We start from the raw sequence: 24,893 nt of genomic DNA, 5'->3' as shown, positions 1-24,893 counted from the left end.
GACTTAGAAAAGGCTTATGACCGGGTTCCCCGAAGTGCTCTGTGGGGGGTGCTTCGGGAGCATGGGGTTCGTGGCCCGCTACTGCGGGCGATTCAGTCCCTATCTGAATAATGTCACCTGTCTGGTGGGGAAGGAGCCTGAGCTGTTGCACGAGGCTGTGAGGTTCCAACTAGATGTAGTGAGGCTCACCTCGACGCACGGCTTGGGCTCTGGAACCAGTCTCCTCGAAGGAGTTGCTCACGGGGAGAGGCACCGAGCTGGGGTGGGCATACTTATTGCCCCCTGGCTGGGCACCTGTACATTGGGGTTTACCGCGGTGGATGAGAGGGTAGCCTCCCTTCGCCTTCGAGTGGGGGGACGGGTCCTGACTGTTGTTTGTGCTTATGCACTAAACGGCAGTTCAGAATACCCACCCTTTTTGGAGTCCTTGGAAGGGGTGTTGGAGAGCGCTCCTCCCAGAGACTTGGACACTCAGGTGAGGAGAGGAGCGGAGCTGTCAACCGATCACCACGTGGTGGTGGGTTGGCTCCGCTGGTGTGGGAGGAAGCCGGTCAGACCTGGCAGACCCAAGCGTATAGTGCGGGTCTGCTGGGAATGTCTGGCGGAATTCCCTGTCAGAGCGAGTTTCAACTCCTACCTCCGGCAGAACTTCGCCTATGTCCCGGGGAAGGCGGGGGACATCGAGTCCGAATGGGCCATGTTCCGCAACTCCATTGTGGAGGCGGCTGACCGGAGCTGTGGCCGTAAGGTGGTCGGTGCTTGTCGCGGCGGCAATCCCCGAACCCGCTGGTGGACATCGGCGGTGAGGGATGCCGTAAAGCTGAAGAAGGGGTCCTATTGGGCCTTTTTGGCCTGTGGGACTCCGGAAGCAGCTGATGAGTACCGGCGGGCTAAGCAAAACGCGGCTTTGGTGGTCCCTGACGCAAAAACTCGGGTATGGGAGGAATTTGGCAAGGCCATGGAGAACGGCTTCCGGATGGCTTCGAGGAGATTCTGGTCCACTATCTGGCGTCTCAGGGCGGGAAAGCGGTGCAGCATCAACACTGTTTATGGTGGGGATGGTGCACTGCTGACCTCAGCTCGGAACGTTGTGGGTCGGTGGATGGAATACTTTGAAGACCTCCTTAATCCCACCGACCCGCCTTCCAATGAGGAAGCAGAGTCAGGGGACTTGGGGGTGGACTCGCCTATCTCTGGGGCGGCGGTTGCTGAGGTGGTTAAAAAGCTCCTCGGTGGCGGGGGTGGATGAGATCCGCCCCGGAGTTCCTCAAGGCTCTGGATGTTGTAGGGCTTGGTTGACACGCATCTGCAGCATCACGTGGACATCGGGGGCGGTGCCTCTGGATTGGCAGACCGGGGTGGTGGTCCCCATCTTTAAGGAAGGGGACCAGAGGGTGTGTTCCAACTATAGGGGGATCACACTCCTCAGCCTCCCTGGTAAGGTCTATTCGGGGGTGCTGGAGTGGAGGGTCCGTCGGATAGTCGAACCTTGGAATCTTGGTTTTCGCCCTGGCTGTGGAACAGTGGACCAGTTCTATACTCTCGGCAGGGTCCTGGAGGGTGCGTTGGAGTTTGCCCAACCAGTCTACATGTGCTTTGTGGACTTGGAGAAGGCATTCGACTGTGTCCCTTGGGGAGTCCTGTGGGGAGTGCTCCGGGAGTATGGGGTGCCAGGCTGCCTTATAAGGGCTGTTCGGCCCCTGTACACCCGGTGTGAGAGCTTGGTCTGCATTGCCGGCATAAGTCGGACTCGTTCCCGGTGAGGGTTGGACTCCGCCAGGGCTGCCCTATATCACCGATTCTGTTCATAACCTTTATGGACAGAATTTCTAGGCACAGCCAGGGTGTTGAGGGTGTCCGGTATGGTGACCTCAGGATTAGGTCAGCCAAGTGTGAAGCGGCTGGAGTGAAAATCAGCACCTCCAAATCCGAGACCATGGTCCTCAGCTGCTGGAGGGACTATGTCCCTCGGCTGGCCTGGGAACGCCTCGGGATTCCCCCAGAGGATCTGGAGGAAGTGGCGGGGGAGAGGGAAGTCTGGGTTTCCCTGCTGAGACTGCTGCCCCCGTGACCTGACCTCGGATAAGCGGAAGTTAATGGATGGATGGATGGACGTGGTCCTGTTGGCTTCATCTGCTGGGGTCGTCCAGCGTGTTCTGGAGCGGTTTGCAGCCAAATGCGAAGAAGCGGGGATGAGGATTAGCAGCTCCAAATCTGAGACCATGGTTCTCAGCCAGAAATGGGTAGATTGCCCTCTTCAGGTCAGGGAGGAGGTACTGCCTCAAGTGGAGGAGTTTAAGTATCTTGGGGTCTTGTTCACGAGAGAGGGTAAAACAGATCGAGAGCTGGACAGATGGTTCGAAGCAGCATCTGCAGTTCTGCAGGCGCTTAATCAATTCATTGTGACTAAAAAAGAACTGAGCCTGAAAGCAAAGCTCTTGTCCATTGGTCCATCTTTGTTCCTACCCTCACCTTTGGTCATGACCTGTGGGTAGTGACTGAAAGAATGAGATTGCGGATACAGGCGGCCAAAATGAGGTTTCTCTGCAGGGTGTCTGGGCTCTCCGTTAGAGATATGGTGAGAAGTTCAGATATCCGGGAGTCTCAGAGTAGAATTGCACTGATTTTGGTTGATCAGCCTTTTGTATTAGGGCTACGAATACCTGGAACTCTATTCATATCACTATTAGGCAAAGTTCAAATTTTCCCTTCTTTAAAATAACTAAAACTATGGCTGAAATCCATATGACCATTAGTCTCTGTGAGATATTAATCATGTGTGCATTTTTTTATGTGCTGTATTGTATGATGTTTATATATTATACATTCCAATTTTAACTTATGATGTAAACCAGGGTTATTCAAATCACGGTCCTTGAGGTCCGAGCACTGCTGGTTTTCCAGCCTTCCTTTACCTGTCAGTCAGATGTGAAGCCTCTGACCAATCAGAATCAGTAATTATTAAACTAACTACTTGGGAGAACTGAAAACAAGGCCTGGATTTGGAATCGAGGTCCAGATATTAAGAACCCTGATGTAAACTATAGCTATTACCTGCCCAGTGACTGCAGATGAAATGTAGCTTTCTATCTAACTCTGTGACAATTAATAACTGTCCATTGTCCGTGTTAAATAAAACAAATAAAATAAATAAACCATTTACTTCAAGTACAACATGTCTGGTACCTATAGCAGGATAGAAGTAGGCCTGTCAGTTGCAGGACAAATACGCACAACTGGAAAACTAGAGGCACCAATTTAGCCAGTCTGGTGTTTTTAGAATGTAGGACATAACTGAAATATCCAGTGAAATGCCTGCTTAACTTGAGTACATGCAATGCTTACGCACAGAGCTGTGGATAGGAATCATATGCACAAGCCTGGAGGTGTGAAGCTGCCGTATGAACCACTGAATGACACAAGGCCACCCGTCTCTTACAATTAGTGCAGAAGAGCCTGATACGCTTTTTTCTAAATCATATTGTCCTGCATTTCACAGGAAGATGTATAATTATGGATAGATGCAAACCATAAAAATATATTGACCATATTCTGTAAATTACATTATTGCATTCCAGCACATGGTTGCCACCCCATCCTGTGTTATTTCCTGCTTTGATTTGAATAGGCTCCAGCCCCCCATGACCCTGAATATGACAATCAGTTACTGAAAATGGATAGATGGTTGTCTGGCTGGCATTCCAACAGAGTTGTGTGTCTCGTTTGACTTTTGCTATTGTTCAGTTTTAATAAAAACGTGAAGTTTGTTACCTTTTTCATCAGTTCACATTGCAATATTTGACGTTTTTGTGATATTTAAGAGTTAACTATACAGCTGATGCTCAGTTTCCATTGAAAAGTAGCTCCTTTCAAAACATTGGACCGATATCAAATACACAACACATGAAAAGACTCTTCTGATAGCTTACTGCATATCCTGATTAGCTTAAATTGTTTGAGTCCAATAAGATAGAGAGATGGAACATAAACATACACAAAGAAAATGGCTATCTCAAATAAAATTGAGTTTCCGCATTTGAATCTTGAACCATGAAATGAAGTTGTGTTTATGCATTTATGGAAACAACAGCATGGCATTTCAATGAAAGCATTTTCACACAACAATAAATGTGTTTAATTTGGAGGTCTGTAGTTATAAACATTTCAAAATCTATAGTTTTGGATAGAAAGCTTTTTTTCAAAATAAGTAATCAATGTTAGTTTTGGTGAAATTTGGACCTGAATATCAGTTAAGGAAAATGCAAAATTCTTAAATAACCAGGACATGTTCTTTAACAGATTAACATTTACATCTGTGTAAGCTCTATGAAGTCTGTATAAAAAGATACAAAACAAAGACTACATATAAACATCAGACTCGCTTCATTCATGGACTCTCATCCATTTCTGCAATAACACTGAAAGCTTGCAGAAGGGAGGTCAGCTATGAATCCAGAGCAGAATTCTTGGTGAGATCTAGTTCCTGTTTCTCTTTGCCTTCTTGCACTGGCCATTTCACACAGACATGATATGGTCTGAGTTCATCTTCAGAGATAAAGTCTGGCGCACCACTCATGAGGTCGTGTCCACGGAAGGACTTGGGAAAGGCGATGACATCTCGGATGCTGGAGGCACCCACAATGATAGACAACAGTCTGTCTAACCCTGTTAATATAGAATATTACATTATCCTTTGAAATCGTTACACAAAAGAAGTAGCAGATCACATGGTTCTCATGGTCCATAATATCAAATTTAGATATTACATCAATTTAACACAAAATGACAATGCATTTCCACTGAAAGATCACATCACTCGGGAATATATCAGTCACAGGAAATAAAATACATTACAAAATGCAAAATAAGTGCTATGGAATCTCAAAATGAAACTTTGGTAATAAGAGACACTAAGGCATTCTCCAAATGGAAATGAAAACAGTCCACGGCCATTTTACCTAAAGCAATCCCACCATGTGGAGGTGCTCCGGAGTCTAGCGCCTCCAACAGATGAGAAAGGAGAGAGGAATCCTCCTGTAATTCAGAAAACCATAACGGACAGTATGTTTCTCCAGCTTTATGTTGAGTACATGCTGCTAAAAACTCATTTCAGATGTGTGGCTATTAAAGAAGTATGCCACAGTCTCTACAAAATGATTGCCACTGTTAAATCAGCTGCTGCACAGAGAATAAGTGCTTTCCCACAGAACTTCAGGAACCTAGTTTCATCTCTGTCAGGAACTTTTATAGTAATGTGCTGCCAGCACTGGTTATATTAAACAGAGGTGTGTGTGTGTGTGTATATTTGTTATCAATGGAATTTTACAGTTCAGAAATAAGGAGATGCAAGCAAAAATGGTACTCCTTGTTCCTGGAAAAAAAAACAGTTCCCACCAGTCAACTGATGACTGTTGCCAAGCAACACAAACATTCCAATGAAACACAGCTCAGTCACTCCCAACTACTTTGTATCATTTAAATTTGACTAAAGTAACAGTTTTTAGATACACCTGTAAAGTAGTGACACATCTGACATGAAACGGCTGACTGCAGTCATACTTTGATGGCAGCACTCATAGAATGCCTCTTGTCCAATCAGATTTTTTGGTTGAAATAAGCATTTAAAGGAGAACAAGCATTTACAGGAGAAATTACCTTTAGGATTTTTTCCAGCACAAACTTCTGCACTGATGCATCATGAATACGTATAGACCCTCCTCCTACCTCACACCCGTTCACAACCAGGTCAAAATGCTGGCTCCGCACCTATATCAGAATATGGAGTAAGCATTTAGCTGTGTGAGTATGTATTCAATGTTTTTCTGTACTGCTTACCTAACAAATTAAATGATTTTTGTGGCAATCAATATTTTAACATTTTCTGCAGCTAGTGATATCCCATATAAAGAGATTCCCAGATATTGAAGAATCTGATTTTTTAAAAATCAGCTGATTTCAGAATTCTCCAGAAAACAAAAACCAAGAGTCTAGAAAGACAAAAATCTTATCTAATGTAAAGTTATTTAGTAACAGTTTAATATACTTAATAGCAATACATGGGAGTGCCTTGTATACAGACATGCCTATTGGTGTGCATGTGCATTGGCTGTGACCTTGTGGGGTTCCTTAAGCAGCAGGGGAAGATCCTCAGGGTGTGCAGCAGTGAATGGGTGGTGGGCTGACTCCAGCTCAGCAGGGTATTCCTTCTTGGGAAGAAAGAGCGGGAAATCCACCACCCATAGGAAGTGAAAATCAGAGGGATCCCGAACAATCATGCCCTTGTCCTCCAACAGCTGGACACACTGCAGCCGCAGCTTCCCCAGCAAAGAGCGCTGTCCAAAAACATGGAGAGCAGAAGAATATCTATGGTTTATTATTGTAGCAAAATGATTTGCAAATGTGTATGGAGAGTTGTGTGACTATCACAATCCATGTGTGCGTAATCAGATTTGAAAATGTGTAAAAGAACTGAGATGCGGACTGAGATTTGCTGTACATGTGTATCCAGAATTCATGTCCTGGTTTTGCTGTTTCCTGCGTGAGCGAGACTGGTTGCTACCGCGCGAACTTTTAAACTACAACTATAACTATAACCCAAATAATACTTAGAGCTAGAATTAAGCAATCGGATAAATCTTGGCAAGCTTAATAAGTCTCCTGATAATCTTCCAAATCCACGACGGATTAATCGCCTCCGCCCCCGGAGTTTTTCCCCGCTAAACGTAAGTATATCACTATGGCTCCTGTCGTTTGCTCCGAGTGCAGTATGTTTAGTTATTCTTCTCCCGTCATTAGCGGTACGTTTGTCTGCGATAAGTGTAAGCTAGTTGCCAGGCTGACGGAGAAGATCGCAGACTTAGAGGGACGCATCCGGACGTTACGGGAGATTCAGGAGAGTGAGAGTTTTATTGACGCAGTGTTAGCGGCTCCGGATATGTCCGCTATAGTGAGCCAGTCTCCCCCCGCTCCGGCAGCAGGGCCTTCGCAGCAAGGCGAGTGGGTGACGACCCGGCGGCATAGCCGTAAGTCCAAACAGGACTCACACCGGCACCATTCACCCATTCGCGTTTCCAACAGGTTCTCCCCACTCAGTGAAACACCCACTGAGCCGCCTGTTGAAAGCGCTCTGGTAATCGGCGATTCTATGCTAAGAAACGTGAGAGTAGCGACTCCAGCGGCCGTAGTTAATTGTCTCCCTGGTGCCAGAGCGACCGACATCTTATCAAACTTAAAAGTGCTGGCTAAGAGTAAATGTAAGTATTCGCATATTGTTATCCACGTCGGCACAAATGATGTCCGATTGAGGCAATCGGAGATCACTAAAGCAAATTTCATAGCGGTGTGCAGCCTTGCGAGGAAGATGTCCGCGTCAGTAACATGCTCTGGCCCTATCCCTGCTAGACGTGGCGACGAAATGTACAGCAGATTATCGTCGCTGCATCGCTGGCTGTCGGAATGGTGCCCGATAAATGGTGTGGGTTATATAGACCATTGGCGGACATTCTGGGGTAGGCCTTGGCTTTTGAAGAGGGAAGGTATTCACCCCACGTGGGCTGGTGCCGATCTCCTGTCAAAAAGCATAGCTCACAGTCTTAGGGCAGATTGCTGACTAACCAGAGCCAAGCCAAGGCGGCAGGTAAAACGGCTTAACCGACCGCCTACTAGTCGCTTAGAGTCGTCACCCAGGCTTCATATTATTGAGACTGTGTCTGTTCCCCGCGGTTTTAATCGTGGGGGGTCATTCCATCGTAGTTCGTGTCTTACAAACCTTAGAGAAATTAGACCTATTTCAACTCTGTATAGTAGGTGTAATGCAAACCTAAAACTTGGACTCCTGAACATTAGATCGCTGGCTCCCAAGACATTGCTCGTAAATGAAATCATTACTGATTCTAATCTTAGTGCCCTATGTCTTACTGAGACTTGGCTAAAACCGAATGAGTTCTTGGCACTAAATGAATCCACTCCAGCTGAGTATAGCTATAAGCATACTCCTCGACCCGATCGCAAAGGTGGCGGAGTTGCTGCAATATTTAAGACTGACCTAGGAGTGCGTGAAAATACTGGTTATAGCTTTAGTACGTTTGAATTTATTATTCTAAATCTTGCAAGCACATCTAAGTGTAGTTCTACACCTCCAATCACCATTGCCATTGTGTATAGACCGCCAGGCCCCTATAGCAATTTCCTTAAGGAATTTGCTGATTTCTTAACAGGCTTGGTGGTTACTACCGACAAGGCCTTGATTGTAGGTGATTTTAATATTCATATGGAAAATGAAAGTGATCCAGTAACAAAAGCATTTACTGCCATTCTTGACTCTGTCGGTGTACATCAGAATGTAACTGGGCCAACTCATGCCTGTAACCACACCCTAGACCTGATTCTTAGTCATGGTGTCCTGGTAGAACACATATCAATTATCCCTCAGAATCCTCTACTTTCAGATCATTACCTTTTAACATTTCAAATACAACATAACTCCCCTAAGGCCCCAGACCAGAGGTACGATACTAGACGTTCCATAGCCTCATTATCCGCTGCAACTTTTCTGGAACAGCTCCCACAGTCCTTTAACCTAACCTCTGAAGTGTCATGCGTAAATGAACTTGAACAGGTAACTGTCAACATGGTAGAATCGTTTCGTACCACTCTTGATCATGTAGCACCACTCAAGAAAATAAAACATAGAGATAAGAAACCTGCCCCCTGGTACTCTAACCGTACATGTGAACTTAAACAAGCTTCACGAAAGCCAGAACGCAAATGGCGGTCAACAAAATTAGAAGTTTTTAGATTTGCCTGGAAAGAGAGCCTGTCTAAGTATAGACATGCACTAATGACTGCTAGGTCTATGTATCTCTCTAAACTAATAGAAAATAACAAAACCAATCCTAAATTCCTATTTGAAACTGTATCTAGGTTAACAAAGAATCGTTCAATGTTAAACTCACAAGTCCCAGAAGCTCTTGGTAGTGATGCCTTTATTGCGTTTTTTAATAATAAAATAACCACGATTAGACATACCATCACGAGCACGCCCACGGTTGCACACAACCACCAATCCTCTGCTAGTGCTAGTGTTATTAGTACTAATGATAACATCTTGGAATGTTTCACTCCTGTAGTGCAGACAGAACTCCTTCAGTTAATTTCCTCTTGCAAACCCACCACTAGCCTTGTTGACCCAATACCCACCAATCTACTTAAGGAAATTGCACCACTGATTAGCACTACATTGTTAAACTTGTTAAACTCATCTCTTAGTCTTGGATATGTTCCTAAATCTTTTAAAATGGCTGTTATTAGACCTATCCTAAAGAATCCAAATCTTGAACCTAGTGACTTAGGAAACTACAGACCCATCTCAAATCTTCCCTTCATTTCTAAAATTCTTGAGAAAGTTGTTGCTCACCAGCTGTCCTCCTTTCTTCAAGATAATAATGCTAACGAGCTATATCAGTCTGGTTTCAGACCCAATCATAGCACAGAAACGGCCTTAGTCAAAGTGATAAACGACTTGCTTATGGCTTCCGACCGTGGCTGTATATCGCTATTATTCTTACTGGATCTAACTGCAGCATTCGATACTGTAGACCATAATATTCTTTTGGACCGGTTGGAAACATTGATTGGCATTAAAGGGACAGCACTACTGTGGTTTCGTTCGTATTTAACTGATCGTTACCAGTTTGTCCATGTAAACAATGAGTCATCCATAGCCACTAAAGTAAGATATGGTGTCCCGCAGGGATCAGTGCTGGGCCCCCTACTGTTCAATCTATATATGCTACCGCTTGGTAACATAATTAGAAATTACAGTGTTAATTTTCATTGTTATGCTGATGATACACAATTGTATATATCTGTTAAACCTAGTGACGCATCCCAGCTCTCTTCTTTAGCCGACTGTCTGCTAGACATCCGTTGTTGGATGGCAAGGAATTTCCTCATGTTAAATACTGAAAAAACTGAGGTTCTTTTAATCGGTCCTAAGGAGGCCCGCAATAAGTTTGTAAACCCCAACCCTAGCGACCTCCCTACTCAATTTAAAACAGTGGTCAGAAATCTTGGTGTCCTGGTAGACTCCGACCTCTGCTTCAGTGCTCACATAAATAGCATTACCAGTACGGCATTTTATCATCTACGGAACATAGCCAAGCTTCGGAAGTTGCTGTCCTTTCAAGATGCAGAAAAACTAATACATGCCTTTATAACTTCTAGATTGGACTACTGCAATGCCCTCCTTTCGGGTTGTCCATCTGGATCCCTACATAAACTTCAGTTAGTACAAAATGCAGCTGCCAGAGTTCTAACAAAAACTAAAAAATTTTATCACATTAGCCCTATCCTGTCTTCCCTGCACTGGCTACCGGTCAAGTTTAGGATTGACTACAAATTATTACTATTGACTTACAAAACTCTGAATGGCCTTGCACCACAATATCTCAATGATCTTCTTGTCCCTTACAACCCTTCTCGCCTGCTTCGTTCACAAGGAGCAGGATATCTATTAGTTCCTAAAGTAGACAGGGCTACGGCAGGCTGCAGAGCATTCTCTTACAGAGCTCCGCAGCTGTGGAATGGTCTCCCGGCGGATGTGCGGGATTCAGGCACACTCTCGCTTTTCAAGTCTAGATTAAAAACGCACTTGTATAGCTTAGCGTATAGGAAACCTAGTTCTGGTTCCAGCTAGTCGCTCACTCCCAGTCAGACTAACAGTATGAGGTGATGAGCTGGGTGGGGATCGGTGTCATTGGCTTTGGATAAACTGAGGCGTCAGTGCTGTCACTCTGGCTCTACACTAGAGTGCTGATGTTCAGGGAGTCCCCATGCCTGTGTTTCCGCCTGTCTCTCCCTCTTTCTCATGCTGCTATACTCAGACCTGCCGGAGCCTAGACGAATATTGCACTCGATCATTTTGCTTGCACTGCCTCTGGTTTCCTCAACTCTGGCTAATACACAATTATTCTTACTTCCTCCCTCACCCCTTCTGGGGTGTGCTCCATGGAGCACAATGTCGTTGAAGAGTTTATGCCTCTGCGGCCTGCAAGACAACTACCTCAACCTCCGGCAACTACCCTCCAACCTGCCTGCCCTTGGCTCAACACGATGCCTCGCCATCCATCCTGCGGCTGTGTGTCTATTAATCCTGCCATCGTGCATCAAGCACCACGTGCCTGCACCGGTCGGCCGCTGCATTGAGACATATATTTCAACCCCTGTATTAGCTTAGTCATTTCATCTTGTCTGTATTAGCTTAGTCATATCATCTTGTTTGTTTGACTCATCTGCCGGCCCCTGGAGGATGGGCTCCCCCTTTGGGTCTGGTTCCTCCCAAGGTTTCTTCCTCTTAGGGAGTTTTTCCTTGCCACCGTTGCCTTTGGCTTACTCAATGGGGGGTCCTTACGAGGCAGAAATGTAAAGCGCATTGAGACAATGTAATGTTGTGATAATGCGCTATATAAATAAAATTGAATTGAATTGAATGTGCATAATCAGACTTGTATGTGTAATGAGAATTGCAAATCTTCGAAAACTGCCTGGTTACGATATGAGCCTTCCAGTTTTGCCTGAACGGATTTATCTCCCCAAATACTTATTAAATCCAACACCTCACTGTCCCTCCACTGGCCAACTTCTGTGCTCTCTTCCATGTTTGGCACTCTGACGGAGACATAAGAACATAAGAACATAAGAAATTTACAAACGAGAGGAGGCCATTCGGCCCATCAAGCTCGTTTGGGGAGAACTTAGCTAATATCTCAGAGTTGTTAAAATCTTATCTAGCTCTGATTTAAAGGAACCCATGGTTTTAGCTTCCACTACAATAGCAGGAAGACTATTCCATACTCTGACTACACGCTGTGTAAAGAAGTGCTTCCTCAAATTTGTTTTAAAATGTTCTCCCGCTAATTTCCACTTATGGCCACGAGTTCTAGTATTTAGACTAATATTGAAATAGTCATTTGGCTGAACAGCATCCAGACCCGTTAGAATCTTATAGACCTGAATCATATCCCCCCTTAGTCTCCTTTGCTCAAGGCTGAACAGATTCAGTTCCGCTAACCTCTCCTCGTAAGACATTCCTCTAAGACCAGGAATCATTCTCGTAGCTCTTCGTTGCACCTTTTCTAAGGCAGCAATGTCCTTCTTGAGGTATGGTGACCAAACCTGCACACAGTATTCTAGGTGGGGTCTTACCAAGGAATTATATAAGTGTAACATCACCTCCCTTGACTTAAACTCCACACATCTAGAGATATAACCCAACATTCTGTTCGCCTTTTTTATTGCTTCCCCACATTGGCGAGAGTGGGACATGGAAGCATCAACATACATACCGAGATCTTTCTCGTAATCAGCTACCTTTATTTCAGTGGAACCCATAAAATATCTGTACTGTATATTTCTGCTCCCTGCATGGATTACCTTACATTTATCTGTGTTAAATTTCATCTGCCAAGTATCAGCCCATTCGCTAATTAAATCCAGATCCCGTTGAAGCCTCTCTGCTGCTTGATTAGTATCTGCTACCCCGCCCACCTTAGTGTCGTCTGCAAATTTAACCAGTTTACTGTATGTATTCGTGTCAATATCATTAATGTAAATTAGGAACAATAGTGGTCCTAAAATTGAACCCTGCGGTACCCCACTATAAACGGAGGCCCACTGTGACATAGTGCCTCTAATAACTACTCGCTGCTTCCTATCAGTTAGCCAGTTTTTGATCCAAGCTGCCACAGTTCCTAAAATTCCTGCAGCTTTAAGCTTTAACAAGAGCCGTTTGTGGGGGACAACATCAAAGGCTTTCTGGAAATCTAAGTAAATCACATCATAGGCCTTTTTGTGATCAATTTCACTTGTAGCTTCCTCAAAGAACTCAAGCAGATTCGTTAAGCAGGATCTACCTCTCCTAAATCCATGTTGGCTATCCTTTATAATGTTATTTGCATCTAGGTAATCTACCATTTTCACTTGAATTATAGCTTCCATTATTTTTCCAGTAATGCTAGTTAAACTGATTGGCCTATAGTTTGCTGGATTACTTCTATCCCCTTTTTTGAATATGGGTGTTATATTAGCATGCTTCCAATCTGATGGTACCACACCCGCAGATAACGATTTCTGGAATATTAAAGTCAAAGGTTGGCTAATAATATCCCTCATCTCTTTCAAGACTAAAGGTAAGATGCCATCAGGCCCCTGCGATTTATTTATTTTGAGTTTAGCTAGGCTTAGTATCACATCAACCTCAGTTATACATATATTGGTCATAGACGATGCTGTATTCGTATTAATTGGTGGTAAATTACTTGTGTTCTCTATTGTGAACACCCTTGAAAAATAATCATTAAACTCGTTTACCATATCAATTTCGTTATCAATTATAAGGCCCTTACTATCCTGCAAATTAGTGATTTCAGCTTTTAGTGCTCTCTTAGAGTTAAAATATTGGAAGAAACCTTTACTGTCATGCTTAGCCTCCAATGCAATTTTTCTTTCTACATCCCTCTTTGATAGCCTAATGTCATTTTTTAACTCTGCCTGTAGACTTAGATACTCCTGCTTGATTTTGAAATCATTAGTTATTTTCCAGTTGTGGAACAGAGCCCTTTTCCTCCTGACTTTATTCTTAATTTCCTTAGTAAACCACCTTGGTTGTCGTTTCCTAGATTTAGTTTTGCTGGAAACAGGTATGAAGTCCTCTTGCACTTGCAACAATGTGCTTTTGAAAAATTCCCATGCCTCTTCAACTGTTTTGCTATTTAACTCTGTCCAGTTTACAGTTTCTAATTTCCGTCTCATACCATTAAAGTTAGCCTTCCTAACATTGTATACTTTTAATTTCGACTTTGCTCTTCGGACACTAAAATTAACCTCGAATTTAACCATGTTATGATCACTACCGTACAATGGGTCTAAAACCTCTAATTTTCCAATCCTATCCTGGTTATTACAAAAAACGAGATCAAGAAGGGCTTCTCCCCTGGTAGGAGTATTAACAAACTGAGTAAAAAAACAATCCTGTACTAATTCCACCATCTCAAGTTCATTTACAGAAGAGCCAGAGACTGTGTCCCACTGTATCCCAGGTAAATTAAAATCACCCATAACCACCACATCATTTTTATTACTCATAATCCTGATATCATCATATAATATTCTGCTTTCCTCTACAGCTACATTAGGTGCCCTATAACAAACCCCGACAATTAGGCCATTTGAATCTTTAGCATCAAGTTTGATCCATACAGCTTCTGAATTTTTATTTTTATCAGTGAGTTCCCTTGCCTGCAAGTTTTCTTTTACGTATACTGCAACACCACCTCCCTTCTTGCCTATCCGGTCTCTACGGAACAACGTATAACCATCCATATTATATTCATCACCATCATTGTCACTCATCCATGTTTCAGTTATTCCTATAATGTCGTAATTGTCTGAAGAAATTAAAGCCTCTAAGTCATTAATTTTGTTTCTAATACTCCTAGCATTCAAATACAGACCACTAATGGTAGGCCTTTTACATTGTCTACTTTTAATATTTATTTGGGCTTTCCGTCTCTCCCCACATAAATTCATAACTGACCTCCCTGCCCCCCCAGTCCCTAGTTTAAACATTCCTCAACTATTCTGCACATACGCCTCCCCAATACACTGGTTCCCCTATGGTTCAGATGCAACCCGTCCGGCTTGAACAGGTCCCACCTGTTCCAGAAGGTCTTCCAGTGCCCCATAAACCTGAACCCCTCTTTCCTACACCACCATTTTAGCCACGCATTTAATCCCCTTATCTCAGCTAATTTTGCCTGACTTGCACGTGGCACGGGAAGTATTCCAGAGAATACCACCGTGGATGTTCTGCTTCTAAGCTTATCCGCGACTTCTATAAATTTATCTTGCAGAACAGCCCTTCTGCCCTTTCCTATGTCATTGGTGCCAACATGCACCACGACCACTGGATCCACCCCGGCTGGGGCCAAAAGCCTGTCCACTCGATCTGGAAGGTCCCCTACCTGGGCACCAGGCAGGCAAGACACCGTACGGGACCCTCTATCACGGGTGCACACATAACTATCTACACCTCTTATAATTGAATCCCCTACTACCACAACCTCCCTCCTACTGGGGTTAGGTGGCTCCTTGGTACCCAAGGGCCCACCTGCCTCCCCAGTCTCTTCCGGCTCTAAAGCTGGAAGCACCTGAAAGCGGTTAGAAACCGTTACTTCAGGTGATGCCGCCTCTGTGAACTGTGTACGCCCTTTTCTACGTCTACGACCTACGTTCACCCAGCTCTCTCGACCTACCTGTTCATCATTCTCCCCCCTCCCCGCTTGTGACGTACACATAGTCTCCCTAGAAGGCGTATTAACTCTCTCCTTTAACTCATTGCTATGCTGGATGAGAGCCAGTCGCTCCTCTAGGTCACGAACCTGGACCATGAGTGAGTCAACTAACCCACATCGCTCGCAGACGAAGTCCGACTGGACGCAAGCATCCAGAAGGGCAAACATCTTGCAAACACAACACTGAGTTGGCCCCATAATTACCTAACTCACTATGTCCCCGTCCTTTACTCCCAGCCCAGTATATTAATAGAGATTATTTAAACTTTTAGTTGATCTAATTAACGTATAGTTAAAACAAAGTGCCGAGTACACTAAAGCACTAAATTAACACTTGCGTTAAATCGGTACTTTATTATAAATTATCCGGCAGCGTCAGCGATAACAACCTTTAAATTTTACTTTTAAAATAACCAAATTTACAATTACTTACCCGAGATTAACTTCCTGCTGAACCACGTTTAGCTAAACTAAAGCGAAGTTGCTCTAGGGAGGCCAAAAAACCACAAAAACCCTCTCAAAGCAGGCTACTGCCGGAGCGGGAAAAAAAGTGGAAAATGTCCTCCCGGCCCCGACCGGCGACCGAGCAAAGCTCCGGAGCAACTGACCTTTTAGAGTTAATGTTACCGATGTTCGATAATATTACCCGCGGGTGTTTGATGCGAAGGACGCAAACAGAAACGCCGCTCGCGCCCGCAGCTGTCGGTAACACTCACAAGGACAGACAAGTACACACGTAAAAATAAGAGTAAAAAATGAGAGTAAAAAAAACAACCACCCACGTAACCGTGCTGGCACACAAACGCTCAAATATACCTTTACAGATAATTCAAATCAAATCAACCGCTTCAACAGGCACACAACACAACACAAGTGCACACAGCGACTACACCACTCCCGATCAGTACAGCAATCCCAGCAGCCTCTACAGCAATCCCAGCAATCCTCAGCCAAATCCCAGTAGATCCTGTTTCTACTGTGTGTCATATGGTGACTTCCGCCTGTGCAGAATTGTGACGAACGTCGATCGAGAGTGACGTAAAAGTCGCATAAATTCCGATTTCGCTGTTCAGACTGAGGTCGCATTGCAAAAAATCAGACCTGTATCCAATTTATGAGCACATACTGAAGTGGTCCAAATCGGAATTGAAAAAAATCGGATTCCATGTGACTTGTGCTGTTCAAAATGCGATCTGAGTCACATATGAGCAAAAAAAACGGATTTGGGCCACATTTCTCCTGCAGTGTGAACGTAGTCTTACTCTTTCAAAATGTCAGCATGTGCAGCTGCGAACACTCCTCTGTAAGGAAGCTGGACGTAACTTAAGCTACGAAATAAGACGCTACGAATAAGAAGCTAAACGAATCGGAAGCTGCACATAAGTAGCTAACTTACGCTGCGTGTGACTTTGCCATTTGTTTGGGCGACAAGGTTGACCATGGCCAAGAAACACGAAAACAACAGAATCGGCAAACGCACTGAGAAAGCGCAGCAGTGATCCATAGCTCCACCCACCGCTCCGCTCCGATTAACATATATTTGCATGTAGTGAACTTGAAAACGAAAAGGCAAAGCAGAAAATGAAAAGTCAAATTGGAAAAAAGTCAAACTGGAAAATGAAAAGACAAAAAGGGTTTTTAATTTTATTTTTTCACATACGACTCATACATGAGTGGAAAATTAAAATGCAAATGGTGCTATTTCATTTTAATTTTTGCAGGATTTTTGTGCACAGACTTTGGAAACTAAATGGTTATTGCTTATTGTATTTGCTTTTTATCATTTTTATTTTATTTTTTTGCAGAAAATACCTCCCATATTGCAGTACTGCCTCCAAGGAACTGCAATCAGACTGAGTTCCGATGATCTTGCTCACACACACATATTCATACACATAAACACCAATTCTCACTCTCTCCAAGTTTCAGGTGATATATGATGATGTGGTCAGCCACTATATGGGGGGCACATTTGCAAGTTGCACTGGTGTGCCTACTTATAAAATTAATCACACTGTCTGGGGGCAGCATGTGGCTCACTAGGCTAAGCCTGTGTGCCTGTAATCACAAGGTTGCTGGTTCAAGCCCAGCCTCAGTATGTCTGTGGCTCCTTGAGCAACACGCTTGACCCTTTGCAGCCAGCTTACTCTACAAAGAGCAAGTCAAGGGAGGCTTAAAGACAAGGTATCAATTATTATCATCTTCAGAAATGGTCACAGTCTGGAACCCTGCAGAGCCACAATTTTTATTGCTTAGGCATTTTTTACGCTACACAAAAACAAGACAAACAAGTTTGTCTCTATGCATATGTTTTTCCTTCGGGCCTCTATGACATGTTCATGTAACATTATGTTAGACAGCCAATTACCAAGAACTATAAATGTTTACACTAGTATATTGCATGCTTATTAGCTCATAGACACTAAGATTTACTATTTGGATATTGGAATTTGGCACCGAAAAATAATTAATTTTTCAATCCTCAATAGGATCAGAGCTTTTCGGTTGGTACCACGAAAGTAGTTTGGTACTTAGCCCTAGACAAAACTAAGTGGAAATATGCTTTACTAGAATAGATTTACACTACAGTTCATTCAAGTTTGTATTAAAAAAAAAAAGGTCCAACAATTGATGTTTGAACAATAAATAAAACTTTTACAAAGCAACAATTAAGGTAAGGATGACATAATTATGAGAAATCCTCCTACCATGAAACTTCAAGAAACAACCGACTTGGTTTAAGACATTCAATGTCCCATTCTGCAACATAACGAGAGAATGCTTCCACCACCATAGCTGCCACGGGTCTGACTTCTCCAAAGCCTGACGTATTGTGATCAGTCGTTGAATCATTTTAATAAAGTAGGGCTGTGCGATATAACCAAAATCTATTATCCAGATATAGGTCTTCTCATATCCCAAAAATGATATCACAGCTGCACCTCATGTTTATGGATTTTTTTTATACATATCAGCTGCAGTAGGAATTGAATAAAAAGGAGTGAGATCACAAATATAACGTGATCCACAAAGATGGGAAGTGACCCACAAATATGCAAAACCCTTTTCATGGGTACAAATTGCTTCATATTTTTGTGGATATGATTTTACACTACACAAATAAAAATATATATTTGTAGATTGTGATGTACTTGTGATTGCTTTCTATAGATCAGCTGTGGTATATGGAGCCCCTAAGAGGTCTGAGTTCTTATACAATAGTTTTGCATTCCCTCACAAATTTTTTTTTTTGTCTGTTTAACCTTGCTGTGAGGGCTTCCTGATCAGGGACTTGTGGCTGACTCATGTTTTGCTTATGTTCCACACAAAAATAAAAATAAAATAAATAAATGTAACGTTTTTAAACATTATTAAACTATAAACATAAATTTTGGACGTTATTTTCGATTTAACTATATTACTAAACTTCCACTGGCTAATCATGGTCAGAAAAATCGTGAGCTTCCACTGTTCATTCCAAAACAATGTCCCAAATTCCCATCCCTTATGCCACATAATTAATTGACTATATCATGTTCTTAAAGTGGCAGACACCCTTTAGACATATTATTAAACAAACAAAAAAAAGTACTGAGACATTAATAACAAAATAAAACATAACTAAATATTATACCTAACTATATAAACTCCTAAGAGACATTTGGCTCCTACACTCACAATACTTTTCTGTTACTAATTCCGTTACTGTACTGTGTACGTTTAAATTACAAAACACAAAGTTAATGGACAAATAAGTATAAACCTAAACAATACAGATATGTTCAGTTAAGTGTGCTTTAAGCATTAAACTACAGGGGACAAGGCACATTGTCATATGTGTTTTTTAATGTATTTATGAATAATTTCACTGTATCCATTCACCATCAGTGATTGTAAACAAGACAGCTGAGCTACTGAAGGTGAAGTGCACACACCAACACTGAAATAATTAAATTTTGCCCAAAAAGAAATCTGGAAAAACAAGGGGTGTTGCTTGCTTTTGTTGAAAACTGAATATAAAGCTTACCACGGTGTCATAGTTAAGGTTTAAACCTGAACCCACATTCGTATTGTACCGGAAAGCTGGCGACCGGCCAAATATTTTGCCCATCATCTAAAGCCCTGGTGATTATTATGAATGTGCCATATAATCGCAAGTACATTGCAATGTGATATCATGCAGCCCTAATTTCCTTATGTAGGAAAATTACAGGCATATCATAATACTACAGTTCACGTGTGCATATTGAACCATTGGGGGAGTACCAAACACTTTGATAATATACCGTGTACCGTAGGGTACATCAAACCCCCATTGATTTTCAAAATGTTTTTGGCTGTATAATAAATATGTTGTACCGGATAAAAAAATAATTTGGGCAAAATTTCGTTAATTTTGATTAACATCTACCGGGTCCACATCTAGATTGAAAATATGAAAAATAATGATAAACGCAAGAAAAACGAAGGTACTTCAGAAGTTCACAAATATATTTTAAATGCACAAATTAAATTATTAAATTATTGTGATACATGTCTGATGTCTGATATAGTTGGTACAGGTGTATAGGGCATAGGCCTACTGTTACAGAGCAATACTTCCAGCAGCAATATAATAGCAATATACTTCTGGGCAAGTATAATAGTATGTCTATCTTAAGAACTGATAGTGAACATCAAGAAGACTGATATATCGATGGCACCTGGGAAAAACCGCGTAAGTGCACTATAGTATGGCGCAATCCGCGTAAGTGAAAAATGGGCGGGAACGAAACTAAAGCAACTAAACAAAACCACATCCATTTCATATCATGCAATTTTCGCGTAAGGGACATCAGTCTGTGCTGTGATTTGGAAGTGAGTAGCTTGTGAACATCGACGAGGCTCAGATTTTAGCACCAGTATTTTCAGTATGTTCACAAGGGCTCTCAAATCTAGGTCACGTTTTACTTCCACCATTTAGAAAAAACGTTCCCCTGTAAAATTGACAAATTGTTGGATACGCGGTTTTTCCCCGGTGCCATCGATATCCACTATTAACCACTTTAAATACTAAAACATGAAATCATTAATGCTTGCAGTATAACTATTCCAAAGTATGAATTATTGCCGTTATTTCAGAATTTCATGGCTGTTGTGGACCCAGTAGAACTTATCCAAATTTCAAATTATTTTGCACAGTGTGTTTTTAGTACAGATAGAACATTTTTTTTATATAGCCATGAAAATATTTTTCACTTGGGGGGTTTGATGCACCCTAGTGTACTGTTACACCCCTAACACACACACACAGACACACACACACAGCATGTTTTTGGACTCCCCAACACAGGGAGGACACATAAAATCCAAATATGGTGTGAGGCAACAGTGCTAGCCACTGCACCACCATGCAGTCAATCTTGCAAATCTTTCCTGCAATAAAGGCTCGACCAAATGTTACTCACCACATCTTGCAATAATCCAGAAGCTAATATTAACACGTCTCCAGGTTTTGCTGCAGTCAACTGGAGGAGATGTTGCTTGGCAGAATCAGGTAAAAGTTTTGCTATGGAAGATCTCCATGTGCCATCGTCCTTCAGCACCACCACATTCACCGTCTGTGGGGGAAAAAATTTACACCTTTATGGCATTGCTGTGCTGAATTTTTGGTATTAATTATTCAAAATGCTTTATTCTCTAAATGATCAGTTAAGATATTTTGTGATGGTTAAACCCTTCAAATGCAGACGACACCAAGGTGGGCGGTGTAGCAGATACTGATCTAGCAGCAGAGGCTTCAACGGGATCTGGATTTAAATAGCGAATGGGCTGATACTTGGCAGATGAAATTTAACACAGATAAATGTAAGGTAATCCATGCAGGGAGCAGAAATATAAAGTACAGATATTTTATGGGTTCCACTGAAATAAAGGTAGCTGATTACGAGAAAGATCTCGGTATGTATGTTGATGCTTCCATGTCCCACTCTCGCCAGTGTGGGGAAGCAATAAAAAAAGCGAACAGAATGTTGGGTTATATCTCTAGGTGTGTGGAGTTTAAGTCAAGGGAGGTGATGTTACACTTATATAATTCCTTGGTAAGACCCCACCTAGAATACTGTGTGCAGGTTTGGTCACCATACCTCAAGAAGGACATTGCTGCCTTAGAAAAGGTGCAACGAAGAGCTACGAGAATGATTCCTGGTCTTAGAGGAATGTCTTATGAGGAGAGGTTAGCGGAACTGAATCTGTTTAGCCTTGAGCAAAGGAGACTAAGGGGGGATATGATTCAGGTCTATAAGATTCTAACGGGTCTGGATGCTGTTCAGCCAAATGACTATTTCAATATTAGTCTAAATACTAGAACTCGTGGCCATAAGTGGAAATTAGAGGGAGAACATTTTAAAACAAATTTGAGGAAGCACTTCTTTACACAGCGTGTAGTTAGAGTATGGAATAGTATTCCTGCTAGTGTAGCGGAAGCTAAAACCATGGGTTCCTTTAAATCAGAGCTAGATAAGATTTTAACAACTCTGAGCTATTAGTTAAGTTCTCCCCAAACGAGCTTGATGGGCCGAATGGCCTCCTCTCGTTTGTAAATTTCTTATGTTCTTATGTAAATATATATCCTTTCATTTGCTGTGTAGCTCTGCTTGCTCAGTGGTACTCCACTCCTGCATTAGATATGTAGCATTTGCAACAATTAAACCAAGAAGATGGGGAAAAAAACACAAGTCATCCCAAAACTGTCTTTTATAAACACAAACCTGGTTGAAGTGGATCTTGGCCAGATGTTTTAGGGATTCCAAATCCTTGTTCTTCAAATGTCTCTGACAATAGAAATATGTTAGCTTGCACAAATAAGCTTCTCACTGACATACTTCATCACTTTCACTTAGACCCTGTCCCTTCCTGTACATACTGTTCCACCTGGGACACGGATGGCCTGGACACACCCCCCTGGCCGGTGGACAATATCTCTCAGAAATTCCACTTCTATGCTGGAAAACACCTCACTGATATTCACCAACTATTTTTAAAGAGGAATAAGAAACATATACAATATTCTTATCCTAGATGTTTTTAGACTGGAATTTTCAAATGAATGATGATTAATTACTAGGGTTGTGACTCAATTTTATATATATAAAAAACAATTTTCTGATTAATAGCACCTAGTATAACGTGATCAAATCAATAATTAGTTCTTAAAATTTATATTACATAATAATAATAATAACAATACTTTTTATTTATATAGAGCTTTTACAAGAACTCAAAGTTAACACCTTAAAATTTTCCTAGCCCTGATACAAATTTTCTTCACCAATAGCTTGCACGCACAAGTAATTTTTAAAATTAACCTGCATTCCAAATCGGACGTCTGGTTTGTCCACCCCAAAGACACTCATAGCTTCCTCGTAAGTCATAATAGGAAATGGAGTGGAAATTGACCTCAATTCATTTGGCCAGAAGTGCTGGATCAGACCTTCAATTAGGGCTTGTATGCCAGCTTGGTTCACAAAGGACATCTCAATGTCAACCTACAAAAAAGACAGAAACCCACAAGGAGAAGTTAAAGTTTGTGACAGTCAGACTAGGCAGAGTTACATTGGCAATCAGTTCAATACATCCTTCCTTTACAAAGCCATTTTCCTACCTGTGTGAATTCAGGTTGCCGGTCTGGTTTGGAACCTTCATCTCTGTAGCAGCGAGCCACCTGAAAGTACCTGAAAAATTCAGATAAAATCAATCAATTGGACCAAATATTTTCTTTGACAAACAGGAAAATTAGGTAAACAGATGTCTGCTTCAACGGAAAAAAACTACAACCAAAAAATGGAAACAGCTATTCTGATTCAAATAGTTTTATTTTTCCCAACCACCCCAGATCGACAAGGAAATATTGCATTCTGCCACACAAGTACTTAACGACAAAGTAATTTATTTTATTTTATAAGTTCACAAGTTTATGCTGCTTATTTCAGTTTAAGAAACTGACATAATCATATTGGTTAAACACCTTCTTTTTATGAAAGGTATTTGACTGATATGATATCAATTTCTATATAACTGGTGTTGTAGAAATTTCAGCCAGAGACTGGGTTTTGATGCAAAGTCAAGGGAAGCTATAGCAGTCAAGCTCTGCAAGGAACTACTCTTTTCTATCAAAATTTCCCCAAGGTTTACAGCTTTTTTTTTGGGGGGGGGGGTCAGATGGACACCGACAGGATTCATGGTGTGCATTTATTTCTTTTAATGATAGCAGTCAAAAAAACAAAAACGCAGATATTTTTGTCTGCTTTTGAAGTGGTTGACGCGACATATTTTCCGACGCACGCTCGTGATCTGTTCTGTTGTGATCTGGCGCTATATAGAAAATAAAATTAAATAAAATTAACTTGACTTTCAAGGGGGGGTGGGAGGTGCCGTTGGGGGGGGGAAGTGCTGAGGCAGTGAGCACAGATGAACAATTCCTCAGGACAACTATGAGCTTTCAAGTGGAGTCAAACAGCAGCTCAGGCTTGATACATTATTATCTAAACTTTGTAGAACGTTAAATCTTGCATTTTTCTACCTTGTAGCACCCAATAATGTAATAATTACCAATAATTTAATAACACGCAAATAACTTTCTAATAAATTCATAGATTTTAGGTCTTAATGTAATGAAAGTAAATAACATTAACTGACCAATAATACAATACCTTCTTACATTATCAGCAAAAAATATTATGTTATTCAGTCAGAAAATGAATAAATAACTGGCCAGTTATTACATTATTGGCAGTTATCTTATTGGTTGCTACATGCCTGTTGCTTTGCTTCGCAGCAAGAGAGTTCTTTCATCAAGGTCAAGGCATCTGCTGAGCAGTTTGTACAGAACAAGTGTGGGGTTCATTCGAGGGGTCAATAAGACTATATTTGACTGTAAAGTACAGGTATTTTATGAGACCTACTGAAATAAAGGCAGCTGATTATGAGAAAGACCTTGGTGTGTATGTTGATGCTTCCATGTCTCATTCTCACCAGTGCGGGGAAGCAATAAAAAAGGCCAATAGGATGTTGGGGTATATCTCCAGGTGTGTGGAGTTTAAGTCAAGGGAGGTAATGCTAAGATTATACAATTCCTTGGTGAGACCTCACCTAGAATATTGTGTGCAGGTTTGGTCACCATATCTTAAAAAGGACATTATGGCCTTAGAAAAGGTGCAGCGTAGGGCCACAAGAATGATTCCTGGTCTTAGAGGAATGTCACACGAGGAAAGGTTAGTTGAGCTAAATCTGTTCAGCCTCAAGCAAAGGAGACTGAGGGGGGACATGATCCAGGTCTATAAGATTCTAACGGGTCTGGATGCTGTTCAGCCAAATGACTATTTCAATATTAGTCTAAATACTAGAACTCGTGGCCATAAGTGGAAATTAGCGGGAGAACATTTTAAAACAAATTTGAGGAAGCACTTCTTTACACAGCGTGTAGTCAGAGTATGGAATAGTCTTCCTGATAATGTAGTGCAAGCTGAATCCTTGGGTTCCTTTAAATCAGAGCTAGATAAGATT

At 42.0% G+C, this 24,893-nt stretch overlaps 1 protein-coding gene across 3 annotated transcripts in view; it reads right to left on the bottom strand.

The window, feature by feature from the left end:
- Nucleotides 1–4,111: 4,111 nt before the first annotated feature.
- The window catches only part of dars2 (aspartyl-tRNA synthetase 2, mitochondrial), a 29,852-nt gene continuing 9,070 nt past the window's right edge, over nucleotides 4,112–24,893 (bottom strand). For 2 of the 3 annotated variants that reach the window (XM_072704413.1, XM_023802458.2), the window contains 9 exons: nucleotides 22,993–23,062; nucleotides 22,697–22,876; nucleotides 22,255–22,362; nucleotides 22,100–22,162; nucleotides 20,798–20,950; nucleotides 6,114–6,332; nucleotides 5,656–5,766; nucleotides 4,959–5,034; nucleotides 4,112–4,665 (listed from right to left, as the gene is read on the bottom strand). In XM_072704413.1, the coding sequence (XP_072560514.1) occupies nucleotides 4,445–4,665; nucleotides 4,959–5,034; nucleotides 5,656–5,766; nucleotides 6,114–6,332; nucleotides 20,798–20,950; nucleotides 22,100–22,162; nucleotides 22,255–22,362; nucleotides 22,697–22,876; nucleotides 22,993–23,062 (1,201 nt within the window). In that variant the 3' untranslated portion in view covers nucleotides 4,112–4,444. The remainder of the gene's footprint in view (nucleotides 4,666–4,958; nucleotides 5,035–5,655; nucleotides 5,767–6,113; nucleotides 6,333–20,797; nucleotides 20,951–22,099; nucleotides 22,163–22,254; nucleotides 22,363–22,696; nucleotides 22,877–22,992; nucleotides 23,063–24,893) is intronic. The other variant, XM_023802459.2, reaches the window with a different exon arrangement.

Source organism: Paramormyrops kingsleyae, chromosome 21 (assembly GCF_048594095.1).
Source record: "Paramormyrops kingsleyae isolate MSU_618 chromosome 21, PKINGS_0.4, whole genome shotgun sequence".
NCBI classification, from domain to species: Eukaryota; Metazoa; Chordata; class Actinopteri; order Osteoglossiformes; family Mormyridae; genus Paramormyrops; species Paramormyrops kingsleyae.
Note: the sequence above shows the minus strand (reverse complement) of the source record. Positions and strands in the feature narration are given on the sequence as shown.